General features: G+C 36.6%; 1 protein-coding gene across 4 annotated transcripts in view; it reads right to left on the minus strand.

The window, feature by feature from the left end:
* Nucleotides 1-19442, minus strand: part of LOC133645187 (transcription factor COE1-like) — a 197558-nt gene that overhangs the window by 172699 nt on the left and 5417 nt on the right. For all 4 annotated transcript variants that reach the window (XM_062040047.1, XM_062040049.1, XM_062040048.1 and 1 more), the window contains exon 2: nucleotides 10493-10882. In XM_062040047.1, coding sequence (XP_061896031.1) covers nucleotides 10493-10882 — 390 coding nt within the window. The remainder of the gene's footprint in view (nucleotides 1-10492; nucleotides 10883-19442) is intronic.

Below are 19442 nucleotides of genomic sequence, written 5' to 3' on the forward strand. Positions count from 1 at the left end.
AAATAAATATATATATAGCTAGAATTCACTGAAAGTCAAGTATTTCATACATATATATATATATATGTATATATATATATGTATGAAATACTCGAGTTGGTGAATTCTAGCGGTAAATAACCACGCCCCCCCCTCCCGATATTGGAGGTCTCAAGGTTGGCAAGTATGAATAACAACAGTCTACCTATCACTAGTAAATAACAGAAATGACAGTCAGAAACCGACTTGACGATGGTCTGTAAATTTTTGACCAAGAAACCACCATTACATGTTTTGTAGACCACAATGAAGGGTTTTTAAAAAAAGATCATAATATGACCGCTTTAATGCACCTTATAATCCGGTGCGCCCTATCAAACCGAAACAATTGCTGTTGTTTGTACTTACTCCTTTTTGTAGAATACATGAATCAACTTGAATAATCGTTATCCTTTTAGACAGCCTTAGAGTCGAAGGAACTGTCTAATAGACCTAACAAATATTTGGCGGGGAGCCGGATGTGACGTCGCACGGCTCGTTAGCCGCTCCGGAAGCCTTTGACCGATTAAACATGTTTATTCATTCCCGCCGGTTCCGTTCGGGGACACGCAGCGACTCCCCAGACGACGGATTAAAACAGCCGCGACCTTGCTCGGCTTTGGGCGCTCGTTTGCGGGCGTCTCCTTCTCTCCTTGCGCCCCGAGCAGGCGGGCTCGCCAAGCCAGTTTAAAAAAAATAAAACTCACTTCCGGTGTGCGACCCGTTCACTTCCTGCTCACCGTCAAACATCTGCTAGCTAACAGTGCGCCGCGTGTGGCGTTTAGGTTGGACAGCGGCGCCACAATTAACATAATTGAGCTAATAATCGAGCTGACGAGCGTCCAGAGTGGAGTCGGATGGTGATGATGGTGACGATGATGAAGGTGTTTATATTGCGATAATGGAGGGTTTTAGTGCCGATGCCAATTCACCGCTACGCCCTCACAGGAGACATGTGCACGTGACAGGAAGCAGGGCGGAAGTGCAGAAGACTAATTTGCTGGTAATAGGTAGTGACACGCAACATTAGGACACACACCGAGCGCCGCTGCCGCCATCCAACTACACACACACACACACACACTTTGTCTAACATGGAAGAACTTTAACAAGCTCAAAAAGCACAGATGTGTTTTTGGCTCTATCTGCACATGACCCGAGAAAAACCTCAATCCTCATTAACTTACACTTAGACCAACTTTAATGATCCACAAGGGGAAATTGTTCCACACAGTAGCTCAGTTACAATGATGGAAAGTGTAAGGATGGAAAGGACAATGCAGGGTAAAATAGGCTAAATATAGCGATATATACATTCGTAATATTTACATAATATATGTACAGTGTATTATATATACTGATATATTATGTCTAGAGATGTCCGATATTATCGAGCCGATAAATGCGTTAAAATGTAATATCGGAAATTATCGGTATCGTTTTTTTTATTATCGGTATCGTTTTTGTTTTTTGTTGTTTTGTTTTTTATTAAATCAACATAAAAAACACAAGATACACTTACAATTAGTGCACAAACCCAAAAAACCTTCCTCCCCCATTCACACTCATTCACACAAAAGGGTTGTTTCTTTCTATTAATATTCTGGTTCCCTACATTATATATCAATATATATCAATACAGTCTGCAAGGGATACAGTCCGTAAGCACACATGATTGTGCGTGCTGCTGGTCACTAATAGTACTAACCTTTAACAGTTACTTTTACTCATTTTCATTAATTAGTAGTTTCAATGTACTGTATTTTTCGGACTATAAGTCGCAGTTTTTTCATAGTTGTCTTAAATCACCAAGTGCGATTTATATATGTTTTTTCCTTCTTTCGGCAGGTGCGACTTATACTCCGGTGCGACTTATACTCCGAAAAATGCGGTAACTGTTTTTATATTGTTTTAATTTCTTTTTCATTCAAGAAAATGTTTTTAATTTATTATCTTATTTAATTGTATTTTTTTTTTTTTTAAAGAACCTTATCTTCACCATACCTGGTTGTCCAAATTAGGCATAATAATGTGTGAATTCCACAACTGTATATATCGGTTGATATCGGTATTGGTTGATATCGGTATCGGTAATTAAAGAGTTGGACAATATCGGATATCGACAAAAAGTAAATGATAAATGATAAAAATGATAAAAAGCCATTATCGGACATCCCTAATTATGTCTATATCATATATACAATATATAACAATTACCATGTATAATATTACAGTATATGTGACAGCTGCAGCATAAATAGAGAGTAAATCCAGCAGGAAATAGAATATATACATTAAAAACAAAGAAGTACCGTATTTTTCGGAGTATAAGTCGCTCAGGAGTATAAGTCGCACAGGCCGAAAATGCATAATAAAGAAGAAAAAAAAACATATATAAGTCGCATTTTTGGGGGAAATTTATTTGATAAACCCAACACCAAGAATAGACATTTGAAAGGCAATTTAAAATAAATAAAGAATAGTGAACAACAGGCTGAATAAGTGTACGTTATATGAGGCATAAATAACCAACTGAGAACGTGCCTGGTATGTTAACGTAACATATTATGGTAAGAGTCATTCAAATAAATATAACATATAGAACATGCTATACGTTTACCAAACAATCTGTCACTCCTAATCGCTAAATCCCATGAAATCTTATACGTCTAGTCTCTTACGTGAATGAGCTAAATAATATTATTTGATATTTTACGCTAATGTGTTAATCATTTCACACATAAGTCGCTCATGAGTATAAGTCGCACCCCCGGCCAAACTATGAAAAAAACTGCGATTTACAGTCTGAAAAATATGGTAGCTAACATGTCAGGTGTCAGGTAATAGCCAGATATCATGTATTGCTGTATGGCGAGTGATTATACAGCTGGATGGAGTGCAGAATGAACGTCATTGTTTATCATTATTATCATTGGAAAACAAATAGCACTCTCGTTCCAACTTGATTTCTCATTAATTCTATGATTTGACTGACTTTACTCATCATCATGGAAAAAAAAAAAGTCTTCTCATCATGACAAAATGTTATGACTTTCTGAGTCAATTGACTGTCCATCCATTTTCTACCGCTTGTCCCTTATAGGGTCGCGGAGGGGGCTGAAGCCTATCTCAGCTGCATTCGGGCAGAAGGCGGGGTACACCCTGGACAAGTCGCCACCTCATCGCAGGGCCAACACAGATAGACAGACAACACTCACGCTCACATTCACACACTAGGGACCATTTAGTGTTGCCAATCAGCCTATCCCCAGGTGCATGTTTTTTTTCAAATCCATTATTTTTATTGACCTTTTTTTTTCTTTTCAAATCTATTATCAAATCAAATCAACTTTATTTATAAAGCACATTTAAAATTTACCACAGGGGTAGCCAAAGTGCTGTACAATGGGCAGGTTAAAAGATAATACGAGAACCGAGCAAACAGAACACAATAAAAAACAAATAAATAAAATATAAAAACATAAAAACAGGTTCACAGCAGGTGTATTATGGGGCGCCATTGCAGGATGGGTATCACTCAGTGTTAAAAGCCATGGAATAAAAGTATGTTTTTAAGAGAGATTTAAAAACAGGAAGAGAGGAGGCTTGTCTAACACTCAGATGTAGGTCGTTCCAGAGCTTGGGAGCAGCAGCAGCGAAAGCTCTGTCACCTCTAAGCTTCAGCCTTGTGTCCGGGACCGTCAGTAGCAGCTGATCGGCTGATTTTAGGGATCGGGTGGGGCAGTAAGGCTGAAGGAGGTCGGAGAGATATGTTGGCGCGAGGTTGTTTAGACATTTAAAAACAAATAAAAGGAGTTTAAAATTGATTCGGTAACGCACAGGGAGCCAGTGAAGGGACGCTAATATAGGGGTGATGTGCTCACGTCTGCGGGTCTGTGTTAGCAGACGAGCAGCAGAGTTCTGCACGAGCTGCAGGCGGGCGAGGGAGGCCTGGCTAATGCCTACATACAGGGCATTGCAGTAGTCTAAACGAGTCGAGATAAAGGCGTGGATTAATTTCTCGAGATCATGTCATGATAGAAGCGGTTTCACTTTCGCTATTTGGCGTAACTGATAAAAGCTTTTTTGTACGACACTGCTGATTTGTTTTTCGAATTTAAAATCTGAGTCGAACTTTACCCCCAGGTTTGTGACCCAGTCGCTGAGATACGGGGTCAGAGTGCCGAGGTCAACGTTGGGGGAGGGAGAGCGACTTGGACCGAACAACATAACTTCTGTTTTGTCTTCATTTAGGCTCAGGAAGTTAGCTGAAAGCCAGGCTTTGATGTCGTGCAGGCAGTCAATAAGACGTTGAACCGTGTTATTTTGTGCCATGGGAAAATAAATCTGGCAATCATCGGCATAAAAATGAAATGCAATATCGTACTTCCTAAAAATAGAACCAAGGGGGAGAAGGTAAAGCACAAATAAGATTGGGGTAAGGATTGAGCCCTGGGGAACCCCATGTGGTAAAGGAGCTATGGAAGACATAAAACTGTCTATTTTTATACAAAAACTCCTGTCGGTTAGGTACGACCGGAACCAGTTGAGGGCGGCGCCCCTAATGCCCACACAGTTCTCAAGACGAGTGATTAAGGTGGCGTGGTCGACGGTGTCGAACGCAGCAGACACATCTAAAAGCACCAGGACAACATATTTACCAGAATCAGTTGACAGGAGGATATCGTTAAAAACTTCACTATCATTTACAATTTGTTTTTCAAACGTATTTATATTTATATTCCATTATTTTGGTTAGCAATTTTCCAAATACGTAATTTTTGTTTACATTCTTTTTCAAATACATTATTATTGTTTACATTTTTTTACTCCAAATCCATTATTTCCGTTGTCATTTTTTTTTTTTTTTTTTTTTTTCAAATGCATTATTTTTGGTTACAAATCTGTTTTTATATCTTATTTTGTTGACTTTTTTTTTTTTCAAATACATATACATTTGTTGTGGTTTTCTGTTACAAATCCACTTTTTGTTTAGTTGCTTAAAAAGACATTTATTTCCATCCATCCATCCATTTTGTACCTCTTGTCCCGTTCGGGGTCGCGGGGGGTGCTGGAGCCTATCTCAACTGCATTCGGGCGGAAGGCGGGCTACACCCTGGACAAGTCGCCACCTTATCACAGGGCCAACAAAGACAACATTCACACTCACATTCACACAATAGGGCCAATTTAGTGTTGCCAATCAACCTATCCCCAGGTGCATGTCTTTGGAGGTGGGAGGAAGCCGGAGTACCCGGAGGGAACCCACGCAGTCACGGGGAGAACATACAAACTCCACACAGGATCACAGGATCGAACCCAGGACCTTCGTATTGTGAGGCAGACGAACTAACCCCTCTTCCACCGTGCTGCCCAATTGACTGATTGGACTCATTTCATGAGGACTCATGTTTCTCATGTCATTATCGTAGTGGACAAATAAGCAGTTTTCTCATCGAATGGTGTTTTTGTATGGCTTCTTCTCAATTCCAGATTTGGCGCGTTCAGTCAGCGTTCACCTTTCTCATGTCATTATCATCAATGCAAAACAAGTTCGGTCCTTTCAACAGCTTTTTTATACCGACTTGATGATTTTATTTGTCAGGATTTGACTCACTTCACTTATGTCATTATTCTCACCATCATGTAAAAACCTATTCTCAATGACAATTATGCCTCCTGATTTGACTTATTTTATCATTTTATCATGTCACTCAGTTTTTTGTGTAAAATGTGATTTGAGAACTTGGTGACTTTATCTTGACTTTGGGTCAATTTTCTGATTTGACTCAATGCAAGATCATGCGCGTTTCTCATGTCATCATAGTCATCATGGACAAATATGGTCAGTCTTCTCATCAAATGTGACCATGACGACCGGATGACTTCTTTCTAATTGAAGTAAATCCTCAGGTTTGACTCATGTTATCATCATTCACCTCACACATGTCATTGTTCTAATTATCAGTATAAGTCTGCACACTAAAAATGTTGGGTTAAAAAATCACCCAATTTTAACCCAACTGCTGGTTCAGAAAAGGACCAACCCCTTATTTGAGTTATTTTAACTCAACATTTTGGGTTATTTATTTAAAGCCAACTTTAGCGTTGAATTATTCAACCAAAAAGTTGAGTTATGATAACTAAATGTTGGGTTATTCCCAACCAAACTATTGGGTTAAAGTATTTAACCTAAAAGTTGAGTTATGCTAACTCAATGTTGGGTGATTGTAAATAATGATAATAAGATTAATCCATAATAAAATTCCCTTCAAGAAAAAAGTAACTTTTTAATTAAAAAAATGTGTTACTCGTTGAGAAACAACCCAACAATGGTTCATAATTTTAAAAACCCAGAAATGTAGTTAAAATAATACACTTATAACCCAAAAAATGGATTGCTCTTCATAAAAATAACTCCGATATTTAACCCAACACTAGCAACTCATAATTGGGTTATCAAAATAACCCATTATTTTTTAGTGTGTGATGAGTTTATAGTCAAATATTATTGACTTTTGCCTCCTGATTTTTATAATTTCTACGATTTGACTGATTTTATCATCGTTTACGTCACTAATGTCATTATTCTCATCATCACATAAAAAATCCGTCTTCTCATAGACCGACGTGTGTAAAATGTTATCATGACAATTTGATGACTTATTTCTCTCGATTTTGAGTCAATTTTAATCATTTTATGACCATACACGTTTCTCATGTCATTATTATCATCATTATAATACGATCAGTTTTCTCACCATTGTAAAATGTGATCATGACAACCTGAAGACTTCTTCCTCATGAGTTATTTTCAACTCTCGATTTATCATTATTCACTTTTCTCATGTCATTATCATCATCATGGAGAAATAAGGTCGTCTTCTCATCAACTGACCATTGCAAAATGTCACCTTGACAACCTGATGACTTCTCATGATTTCAAGTAAATTCTCCGACTCGGCTCATGTTATTATCATTCACTTTACTCATGTCATTATTCTCATCATCATACAAAAATGCATGAATATTCTCATTGACTAATGTGTGTACAGTAGAATGTTAATTACTTACGGCTCCTGATTTTTAATAATTTGTATGACTTGACTGATTGTATCATTCACTATAGTCATGTCGTTATTCTCATCATTTAAAAAATGAGTCTTCTCACAAAATGATGATTGTAAAATGTGATCATGACAACTTGACGACTTCTTCATCCCGACATCAATTATAGATTTGACTTACTTACTTATCATTATTCACTTTTCTCATGCCATTTATCATCATGGACAAATAAGGCCATGTCTTTTCATGGAATAAAAATTGTAAAATGTCATAATGACAATTTGATGATTTCGATTTTATGACCGTTCACAATTCTCATGTCATTTATCATCATTATCATGGAGAAATAAGATCAGTTTTCTCACCAAATGGCGATTGTAAAATGTAATCTTGACAACTTCGCCGTCATGACATCTTTTAAATTTGACTCATTTTTATCATCATTCACTATACTTGTGTCATTATTCTCATCATCATATAAAATGCAGTCTTCTCATAGACTAATGAGTGTACAGTAAAATGTTTTTATTGATCCTGATTTTTCATCATTTCTATGACTTGACTGATTGTATCATCATTCATTATACTCCTGTCTTCTCATAGACTAATGAGTGTACAGTACAATGTTAATTACGGCTCTTGATTATTATCATTTTTTTGATTTGACTGATTTTATAATCATTAAATTTCCTCATGTCCGTATTCTGATCATCATCATTTAAAAAACGAGTCATCTCACAGACTGATGATTGTAAAATGTGACAACTTGATGACTTCACTATCACGATATTTTATCAATTATAGATGTTCCTTATCATTATTCACTTTTCTCATGGCATTATCATCATGGAAAAATACGGCCGGTCTCCTCATGACAGTTCGATGACTTATTTCCCTCGATTATGAGTCAATTTTCTGATTGAAATCATTTTATGACCGTTCACATTTCTCATGTCATTATTATCATCACTATCACGGAAAAATAAGGCTGGTCTTTACAATTGTAAAATGTCATCATGACAACTTGACTTGGGAATTTGATTACGTTTTCTAATGTTATGACCGTTCACAATTCTCATGTCATTATCATCATTATCGTGGAGAAATAAGATTGGTTTTGTCACCAAATGGCGATTGTACAATGTGATCATGACAACTTGATGACTTCTCCATCACGATATTTTACCAATTGTAGATTTGACTTACTTTATCATTATTCACTTTTCTCATGGCATTATCATCATGGAAAAATAAGGCCGGTCTTCACAAAGACCGACGTGTGTAAAACCTCCTCGTGACAGTTTGATGACTTATTTCTCTCGATAATGAGTCAATTTACCGATTTTAATAATTTTATCACCATTCACGTTTCTCATGTCATTATTATCATCATTATCATGGAGAAATAAGAGCCAGTTTCCTCACATATGTGATCATGACAACTTGACTTCTCATCGATTCTCTGATTTGATTTATTTTACCTTCATTGTAGCAAATATCTTGGTTCTCATCTGGCAATGACACCATTCAAATGTTAAAATGAGGTCTCATGCTTTAAAGCTATGTGACGTTTTAACACAGGCGCTTGCTGATGTTGGAGTCTAACACCTGCATTGTGTGTGTGTGTGTGTGTGACTGTGTGTCTGCGCTTTTACGTTAATGCGTTGCCGTTGTTGAATAACAATAATAATAATTATAATAATAACAATAATAGTCATAGTATATTAATTGTAATAATCACAGTACTAATTGTAATAGTAATATTAGTAAGTAATATATAATAAATACATCAAGACGATTGTGTATTTCTTGTCAAATGTATTCAGTCATTTTTCCTTGACAAACAACATTTTCTTCTCATTATTCATTTATTTACAGAAGGATGTCATATATGTATTTATACTTATTATAGTTCTTTTATTTTGGGGGGTTCCTCGGATTTAATTTGACTTCAGTGACGTTTCTAGAAACTCGAGCAACTCATACGTTCCATTTCCCGTACAAACCTTCCATAATATATGTTTACATTGGGAAATTTGTAATGTATTTACAGTGTGTGTGTGTGTGTGTGTGTGTGTGTGTGTGTGTGTGTGTGTGTGTGTGTGTGTGTGTGTGTGTGTGTGTGTGTGTGTGTGTGTGTGTGTGCGTGTGCGTGTGTGTAGGAACTTGGCTGAAGAGTCGCACTTACTTTTTCATGGCGGTCAAAGCATTAAATATTGTCGTTATGAATGATTCCCCTTTGAAATAGTCATAAAAATAGCCTTACAACTATTCAATACATACTTAATTACTATGTTTAATAGTTTATAACACAGTCATAAACATGATCCTATTATTATTTGTATTAAATACGCTGGAACAGTTTTAAATGACAACAAACCATTGAGTTATTAATAGTCGCGTATAAAACGATCATTACAAAAATATGATGAATTAGTTCATGCACTATTAACATACTTAATTATTATGTTTAATAGTTTATAACACGGTCATAAACATGATCGTATTATTATTTGTATTAAATACGCTGGAACAGTTTTAAATGACAACAAACAATCGAGTTATTAATAGTCGCGTATAAAACGATCATTACAAAAATATGATGAATTAGTTCATGCACTATTAACATACTTAATTATTATGTTTAATAGTTTATAACACGGTCATGAACATGATCCTATTATTATTTGTATTAAATACGTTAGAACAGTTTTAAAAGACAACAAACCATCAAGTTATTAATAGTCGCGTACAAAACAATCATTACAAAAATATGATGAATTAGTTCATGCACTATTAACATACTTAATTATTATGTTTAATAGTTTATAACACGGTCATAAACATGATCCTATTATTATTTGTATTAAATACGTTAGAACAGTTTTAAAAGACAACAAACCATCAAGTTATTAATAGTCGCGTATAAAACAATCATTACAAAAATATGATGAATTAGTTCATGCACTATTAACATACTTAATTACTATGTTTAATAGTTTATAACAGTCATAAACATGATCCTATTATTATTTGTGTAAATACGCTAGAACAGTTTTAAATGATATTAAATTAAGAGTCGCATATAAAATGATTATTACAAAAATATGATGAATTAGTTCATGCACCTTTTTGTGTTTATTATTATACAATATTATTTAATTCTCTGCATAGTTTTTGGTCATTACCATTATATGAATAAACTTTAGTGAATTATATTTCTCTAAATAGTTGGTGGTCGTAAATGTAATAATATTATAATTATGACTGTATGACAATATTCATAAACGTTATCATTTTTGCTTTGAACAATAATTTTGTAGTCATATACATTATTTTGCGTGTAAAAAAACTTTTTTGGTAAAAAAAAAAAAAAAGACTTTTGTCTTTGGAAGCGCGCGCTCACCTCTGCGCTGCGGTGTTGGCGTCCAGGATCCCCGCGCCGTGCATCCAGGAGCGCACCGGGGTCATGCCGGTGGGGAGCGGTTCCTCCTTCATGGTCAGACCCCCCCGGGGGAGGCCGTCCTGGATGGAGAACATCATAGGAGGGCGGGGGGTGTGGGGGGGATGAAGAAGATGAGGATGAAGAGTAATCCTCCTGCACGAGACACCTGGACCTGAGGAGGAGGTAGGAGGTCCCGGTCCAGAACTGTAGAGTCCTGCGCGGGTCCCTCTGGACTTGTCAGGCCGGCAAGTTGAAGGAGAGCGGGGAGAGCATCTCTCAGGAGCCGGGGGCGGGGTGCATAGGAGGGGGTGGGGGGACGCAAACGTGGAGGTCCTGATGAGACGCGGCGAGCTGCGAGAGTGAGTGGAAAGAAGAAGACAAGAAGACTCTGCTTCAAAAGGAGGTCCACTCGAGTGAGGGAGGTGGTGGTGGGGGTGGAGGGGTGGGGGGCGAGGCCGATTGGGCGCTAAGAGAACCCCCCCACTCCTCCACCCACCCCACCTCCCGTCCCCGGTTCTTTATGGCTCCTCTGTCCCGGAGGAGAGCCCCCTTCTCCCGCGCCGAGGCTCGGATCTCCCGCGGGACAGGCGCGGAGCGAAGGGGAGGCGTGGCGACCGCCATATAAGGACAGCCTCATTTAAATACTAGCACGGACCTCGCCTCCTATTGGCTGCGGACTTCTGTTACGTCACCGCTTTGTGCTCGTGCACGAAGTAAAAGATTACAAAAAACAAAAACAAAAAAACTTGTCACCGCGCGCGTGCTTTTTTTAAAATTTATTTTATTTTTATTTTTTTTAACAAGTTGACAGTTCCGCTTAATTTTTTTTAGCAAAAGTTCCGAGACCAAGTCCAATGTGGACAAAAGTCCAAGCTGACATGTGTCAGGAAGCAGGAGCGCGGCAATGAAGGCGGACGTCGCCATCTTGTGGCGGTACTCTTGCAGCGTCTCAGAGCTGGGATTTATGTCTCTTAAAAAGGAGGCGTTCCTTTCAAATAACCGCGAAGTTGGCAAGTTGTGTAAATTGTACATAAAAACAGAATACAATCATTTTCAAATCCTTTTCAACCTATATTCAATTGAATGGACTGCAAAGACAAGATATTTAGCGTTCGAACTGGAAAACTTTGTTATTTTTTGCAAATATTAGCTCAATTGGAATTTGATGCCCGCAACATGTTTCAAAAAAGCTGGCACAAGTGGCAAAAAAGACTGAGAAAGTTGAGGAATGCTCATCAAACACTTATTTGGAACATCCTACAGGTGAACAGGCTAATTGGGAACAGGTGGGTGCCATGATTGGATGTAAAAGCAGCTTCTATGAAATGCTCAGTCATTCACAAACAAGGATGGGGCGAGGGTCACCACTTTGTGAACAAATGCGTGAGCAAATTGTCCAACAGTTTAAGAACAACATTTCTCAACCAGCTATTGCAAGGAATTTAGGGATTTCACCATCTGCGGTCTATGATATCAACAAAAGGTTCAGAGACTCTGGAGAAATCACTGCACTTAAGCAATGGTATTACGGACCTTCGATGCCTCAGGCAGTATCGAAAAGCGACATCAGTGTGTAAAGGATATCACCACATGGGCTCAGGAACACTTCAGAAACCCACTGACAGTAACTACAGTTGGTCGCTACATCTGTAAGTGCAAGTTAAAATTCTCCTATGCAAGGCGAAAACCGTTTATCAACAACACCCAGAAACGCTGTCAGCTTCGCTGAGCCTGAGCTCATCTTAAATGGACTGATACAAAGTGGAAAAGTGTTCTGTGGTCTGACGAGTCCACATCTCAAATTGTTTTTGGAAACTGTGGACGTCGTGTCCTCCGGACCAAAGAGGAAAAGAACCGTCCGGATTGTTATAGGCGCAAAGTGTAAAAGCCAGCATCTGTGATGGTATGGGGGTGTATTAGTGCCCAAGACATGGGTAACTTACACATCTGTGAAGGCGCTATTAATGCTGAAAGGTACATACAGGTTTTGGAGCAACATATGTTGCCATCCAAGCAACGTTACCATGGACGCCCCTGCTTATTTCAGCAAGACAATGCCAAGCCACGTGTTACAACAGCGTGGCTTCATAGTAAAAGAGTGCGGGTACTAGACTGGCCAGCCTGTAGTCCAGACCTGTCTCCCATTGAAAATGTGTGGCGCATTATGAAGCCTAAAATACCACAACAGACTGTTGAACAACTTAAGCTGTACATCAAGCAAGAACGGGAAATAATTCCACCTGAAAAGCTTCAAAAATGTGTCTCCTCAGTTTCCAAACGTTTACTGAGTGTTGTTAAAAGGAAAGGCCATGTAACACACTGGTAAAAATGACCCTGTGACAACTTTTTTGCAATGTGTTGCTGCAATTAAATTGTAAGTTAATGATTATTTGCAAAAAAAAATTTAGTTTCTCAGTGTGATCATTAAATATCTTGTCTTTGTAGTTTATTCAATTGAATATAAGTTGAAAAGGATTTGCAAATCATTGTATTCTGTTTTTATTTCCCAGTTACACAACATCCCAACTTGACTGGTTTTGAGTTTTGTAGTTATATTTTTTTTAAATCAAGGAAAAAATCACTAGTATCAGTATAATTGCATTTACACAAATATTATTCTAATAATGGGAATTTTAGGAAAAATATCAGTTAAAATGTTATCTTCATTGTGAACATCGCATAGGGCGGTGCCATACTTCCATGCTTTGGCAGTGACATTACTAGTTTCAATTTTCCCTCACCTAAAAAAGTGTAAGATTTTAACAATATAGAAGAAAATACACAAATAATAAGTAATATTACATTGCATTCAACAATGGCTCCACATACTGACAAATCAAGGAATACGGGGACAATTTTGGTAGTTTTCACACTTAAAACTAGTACAATATATATATATTTTTTCAAAGAACTAGGAAATGCAATTTTGGTTGAAATTTCGCAGAGCCGAAATGCTAACTGCTAACAGGCTTGCTAGATAGCGTCAAGCAACAAAAAATGTGAGCAAAATGAGCTTTAAAAAAAAGCTGGGATGCTAACATTAATATGCTAACAATAGCCTGGTTAAGGTTAGCATTAACGAAATACCAACATATTTGACACTGAGGTGCATACCTGCAAAATTAGCTAAAAGAAAAAAAAGCTACCATGCTAATGTTGGCATGCTAAAATACTAACTGTAGCATGAGTCAAGAACCAAAATATTTTAAAAGTTAGCCTGCTAACATTAGCATACATCGAGTACCAAAATATGTATACCTATACCATAAATATATACCACCTATACCATACCATATAATGTTAGTGTTTTCATTGTAAACATTGCATATGGCGGTGCCATACTTCCATGCTTTGGCAGTGACATCACTAGTTTCACTTTTCCCTCACCTAAAAAAGTGTAGCATTTTAACAATATAGAAGAAAATACACAAATAATAAGTAAGATTACATTGCATTAAAGGATGGCTCCACATACTGACAAATCAAGGAATACGGGGGCCATTTTGGTAGTCACCTTTAAAACTAGTACAATAAATAGATTTTTTTCAAAGAATTAGAAAATGCAATTTTTGTTGAAATTTCGTAGAGCCAAAATGCTAACCGCTAACACACTTGCCAGATAGCGTCAAGTAACAAAAAATGTGAGCAAAATGAGCTAAAAAAAAAAGGTTGCGATGCTAATGTAACTATGCTAACAATAGCCTGGTAACAGTTAGCATTAGCACATATTTGACACGGAGGTGCATACCTGCAAAATTAGCTTTAAAAAAAAAGCTAGCCTGCTAAAATACTAACTGTAGCATGAGTCAAGCACCAAAATATTTTAAAAGTTAGCCTGCTAACATTGGCATACATCAAGTACTAAAATATGACTGGTGTATACATATAAAATTAGCCGAAAAAAGCTGGCCCATTAACATTTGCATGCTAACAGGCAGCATTTACCAAGTAAGAAAATATTAGAGGCTGAAGTGTATACCTGCAAAATTTACACACACACAAAAAGCTATCGTGATAGCATTAAAATTAGGGATGTCCGATAATGGCTTTTTGCCGATATTGTCCAACTCTTTAATTACCGATACCGATATCAACCGATATCAACCGATACCGATATATACAGTCGTGGAATTAACACATTATTATGCCTAATTTGGACAACCAGGTATGGTGAAGATAAGATCCTTTTTAAAAAAATTAATAAAATAAAATAAGATAAATAAATTAAAAACATTTTCTCGAATAAAAAAGAAAGTAAAATAATACAAAAACAGTTACATAGAAACTAGTAATTAATGAAAATGAGTCATATTAACTGTTAAGGTTAGTACTAGGGATGTCCGATAATGGCTTTTTGCCGATATCCGATATTCCGATATTGTCCAACTCTTTAATTACCGATACCGATATCAACCGATACCGATATCAACCGATATATGCAGTCGTGGAATTAACACATTATTATGCCTAATTTGGACAACCATGTATGGTGAAGATAAGGTACTTTTTAAAAATAATAATAAAATAAGATAACTAAATTAAAAACATTTTCTTGAATAAAAAAGAAAGTAAAACAATATAAAAACAGTTACATAGAAACTAGTAATTAATGAAAATGAGTAAAATTAACTGTTAAAGGTTATCAATCAATCAATCAATGTTTATTTATATAGCCCTAAATCACAAGTGTCTCAAAGGGCTGTACAAGCCACAACGACATCCTAGGTTAGTACTATTAGTGGACCAGCAGCACGCACAATCATGTGTGCTTACAGACTGTATGCCTTGCAGACTGTATTGATATATATTGATATATAATGTAGGAACCAGAATATTGATAACAGAAATAAATGGGGGGAGGGAGGTTTTTTGGGTTGGTGCACTAATTGTAAGTGTATCTTGTGTTTTTTTATGTTGATTTAATTAAAAAAAATAAAATAAAAAAAACCGATACAGATAATAAAAAAAACGATACCGATAATTCCCGATATTACATTTTAACGCATTTATCGGCCGATAATATCGGCCTGTTAGCATAGTTACATTAGCATCGCAACCTTTTTTTTTAGCTCATTTTGCTCACATTTTTTGTTACTTGACGCTATCTGGCAAGTGTGTTAGCGGTTAGCATTTTGGCTCAGCCGCCGCTAATGTTGGTGCAGAAGGCCTCTGGCAGAATTCATACAGTGCTGACAACAAGCTAGCTGAATTCTAGTTGGATACAAACTATAACTTAAAAACAGCAACACTGGAGCCTAATGTGACATGAAGAATATATGATGAATACGTTTGTATTAGAGATAAATTCTTTCAAATGTAATATCGGAAATTATTGGTATCGGTTTCAAAAAGTAAAATTAATGACTTTTTAAAACGCCGCGGTACATATCCGGTAAAACACGGACGTAGGGAGAAGTAGTCAGCAGCCCCTCCCCTCTTCCCTCTCCCACACACAACACAGGAGTTGACGACTGCAGCATGAGAGGTTTACTGGCGACGCTTGATGACCTCATCAAACCCCCGCGAGCGGAGCATAACAACAACAAGAGTGTTGATGCCGGTGCTGTAGCCGTGGCTAACAAGCCAGCTTGCTCGGTGACTGACTAACGACACCATGTCTATGGTTTGGGATTATTTTAAAGTGTCTCTGACGGAAAAAAAACTGGCAATTTGCAATGACTGCAAAAAGTTGGTTATGCGAGGAAGAACCAAGACGTCTTCCTTTAATACGAGCAATTTGATCTCCAAACTCTTCAAGAATCATAAGGAGATACACAATGAATACAAGCGGAAGATGTATGAAAAGCAAACACCGGAAAAAAGTAGTACCACAAAGTTGTCGCTTAAAGACTCCGTCGAGAAAAAACAAAAATACAACAAAAACCACCCTAAGGCGAAAGCCCACGTTGTGGTCAGGTGCCGTGTCTCAACGCAGCATTTCAGAAGCTCTGGTGGTAGGCCACTTCAAGCACTCACCACTAGCTTGCAGCACATTTGTGTTACTCATACAAATACGTTAAGAGCAGGGCAGATTGAGCCCAGTTTATAATTCCCTGTTATACAGTATACCAGGCAGCCTTGCACTAAAGGAGGACTATGTTATTTTGTACTTTATTACTCTAGTATACTGTTTAAAAATGTTTAAAAAAAAAAAAAAAAAGCATTTTGTGGAAGTCAAAGTATAGTATTACCCATAGTTGTAGCGGGTATCAGGATTATCTCAGGGAGAGCATGTCCCAAATTCCAAGCTGCTGTTTTGAGGCATGTAAAAAAAAAATAATGCACTTTGTGACTTCAATAATAAATATGGCAGTGCCATGTTGGCACTTTTTTCCATAACTTGAGTTGATTTATTTTGGAAAACCTTGTTACATTGTTTAATGCAGGGGTCACCAACGCGGTGCCCGCGGGCACCAGGTCGCCCGTAAGGACCAGATGAGTCGCCCGCGGGCCTGTTCTAAAAAAAAAAAATTAAAAAAAAAAAGTAAAAAAAAAAAAAAAAAAAAAAAAAGTTTTTTTATTTTTTTTAAAAATTAAATCTACATAGAAAAAACACAAGATACACTTTCAATCAGTGCATCAACCCAAACAACCTCCCCCATGCACACTCATCCACACCCACTAACACAAAATGGGTTATTTCTTTCTGCTACCAATATTCTGGTTCCCACAACATAGACAACACATCTGCAAGGGACACAGTCCCTGCAGCACACATGATTGTATAGGCTGCTGGTCCACTAACATTTTCATTAATTACTATTTTTTATGTAATTATTTTTATATTGTTTTACTTTCTTTTTTATCCAAGAAAATGTTTTTTATTTATTTATCTTATTTTATTTAATTTTTTTTTAAAAAGGGCCTTATCTGCAACAGACCAGGTTGTCAATGAAATTAGATTTGTTTAAAGGGTTTTTTAAACCAGGCCCAGTCCAGATAATGTCCAAGTCGGACTCAGCAACACACACCTTCATTCATGTACACAGAAAAAAATTAGGGAACACAACAGATTGCATATAAATTATAAACAAAATTACATTTTAAAAATAAGCATTTATGTACAGTCCAGATTATGTCCAGGTCACTCAAATTAGGGAACACAACAACAGATATCATATAATCTATAAACATAATTATACTTTCAAAATAAGCCTTTGAGGACTTCTCATCTTTTTTTTTATGTTTTTTGGCATCATTATCGTTTTCAACCATGTAACTTTCTAAAGTTAGAAAATACTGAATACATTTTTAAAGAAAGTAATACTAAGTGAATATCTGTTTTTGGCCTTAAAAATAAACATTTTACCAAGTACTATAATTAAATTGACTAAATCATGATTGTCAATGAACTCTCCTAAAATAACAGAAACCACATTAAGCTTCATAAACAAACCAATCCTTAAACACATTTTTTCAACTTCCACCCAAAACAAAGACACAATATGACAATACCAAAACAAATGCAGGGTGGATTCAGGCTCCTGACAACAAAATCGGCAATCATCTGACTCTGTCATATTCCATAATTTTAACATTTTCCCTGTGGGTAAGAAGTTATAAATAATTTGAATTTGAAAATAACGATTTTGCACATCGATAGTGGTTTTATAGATTAGTTTGAATATGGCATCCCATGGCAACGGGCAGTCAAAAAAGTCCTCCCATTTTCCATTTGTGTTGTATGAGGCAGCCTTCAAAGATTTCTTTATTAAATAAAAACTATATATTTTTCTATTTATTTTAGTTCCTTTTTGCCAACTAGAATTTCTTATTAGAGATTTACAAACTAATAATTTAGTAGTTCCATAATTAATTATTTGTTTCCATCTTTTCCCAATTACTCCAGTTAGTTGATAAAATGAAAAGCTTGAGCAAGCATCACCATACATAGCTCTAAATTCATCATACTTCATAATTTTACCATTCTCATTGATAATATCATTGACAAAAATGATTCCTCTTTCAAACTTATTTTTCCAAAAGAAAGGCTTTCCATCTATTACAATATTAGAGTTCATCCATATTAACTGCTGCAAAATATCGTCTCTTTTTCCTGGCACATAAAATTGAAAACACCACTGTGAGTGGATTGTTTCCTTTATGAACCCCGCCATGTTTCCCAGCAGACTCTCTGGGAGGGGATCACCTGTAAAAAAGGATACAATTTCTTTTGATACAGTACATGTTTTTTGTCCAACAGGACATTTGTGTGCCACTCAATGTTTAAATACATCTTTGGAACAATTGATGCTTTTAAAGACAGACACATAGCTTCAAGGTTGAAAAGTTTCAGGCCCCCATATTCATACTCTGTGTACAAAACCTTTCTTTTAATCTTTTCTGGTTTGCCGTTCCAGACAAAATCGAAGACCCTCCGCTCATAAATCTTAAAAAAGTTTTGTGATGGAGCTGGTAATGACAAAAACAAATAAATAAATTGAGGAATAATTAACGAGTTGGCAATAGACATTTTACCATACAAGGTTAGGGATTTCCCTTTCCATAATTGCATAATTTTGTCCAGCTTTCTTAGTCGATTATCATAATTTACTGAGCCTAGATCTTCCAGATTTTCTGGGACAACAACACCAAGTATGTTAACTGGTCCATCTGTCCACAAAACAGGCACTTTGCATTCCATTCGAAAGGACGTTCCCTTTAGATTTTCGATTCTTAACATTTTACATTTATCATAATTAAGCTTAAGGCCAGATTGCTGTGAAAATATGTCCAAAAGATTAAGAAGGTTCCGCAAACAATGAGGAAAAATCTTATCTTTGTGAATCAGCCTTTTCTGACATGAACTTCATCAAGAACAAACACAGAACACGCCTCACTGATGCACATCTGCAAGACTCACTCAGAGTTGCAGTGTCAAGTTACACACCAGAGTACAACACACTAGTTA

The sequence above is a fragment of the Entelurus aequoreus genome, linkage group LG28, assembly GCF_033978785.1.
Source record: "Entelurus aequoreus isolate RoL-2023_Sb linkage group LG28, RoL_Eaeq_v1.1, whole genome shotgun sequence".
Lineage (NCBI taxonomy): Eukaryota > Metazoa > Chordata > Actinopteri > Syngnathiformes > Syngnathidae > Entelurus > Entelurus aequoreus.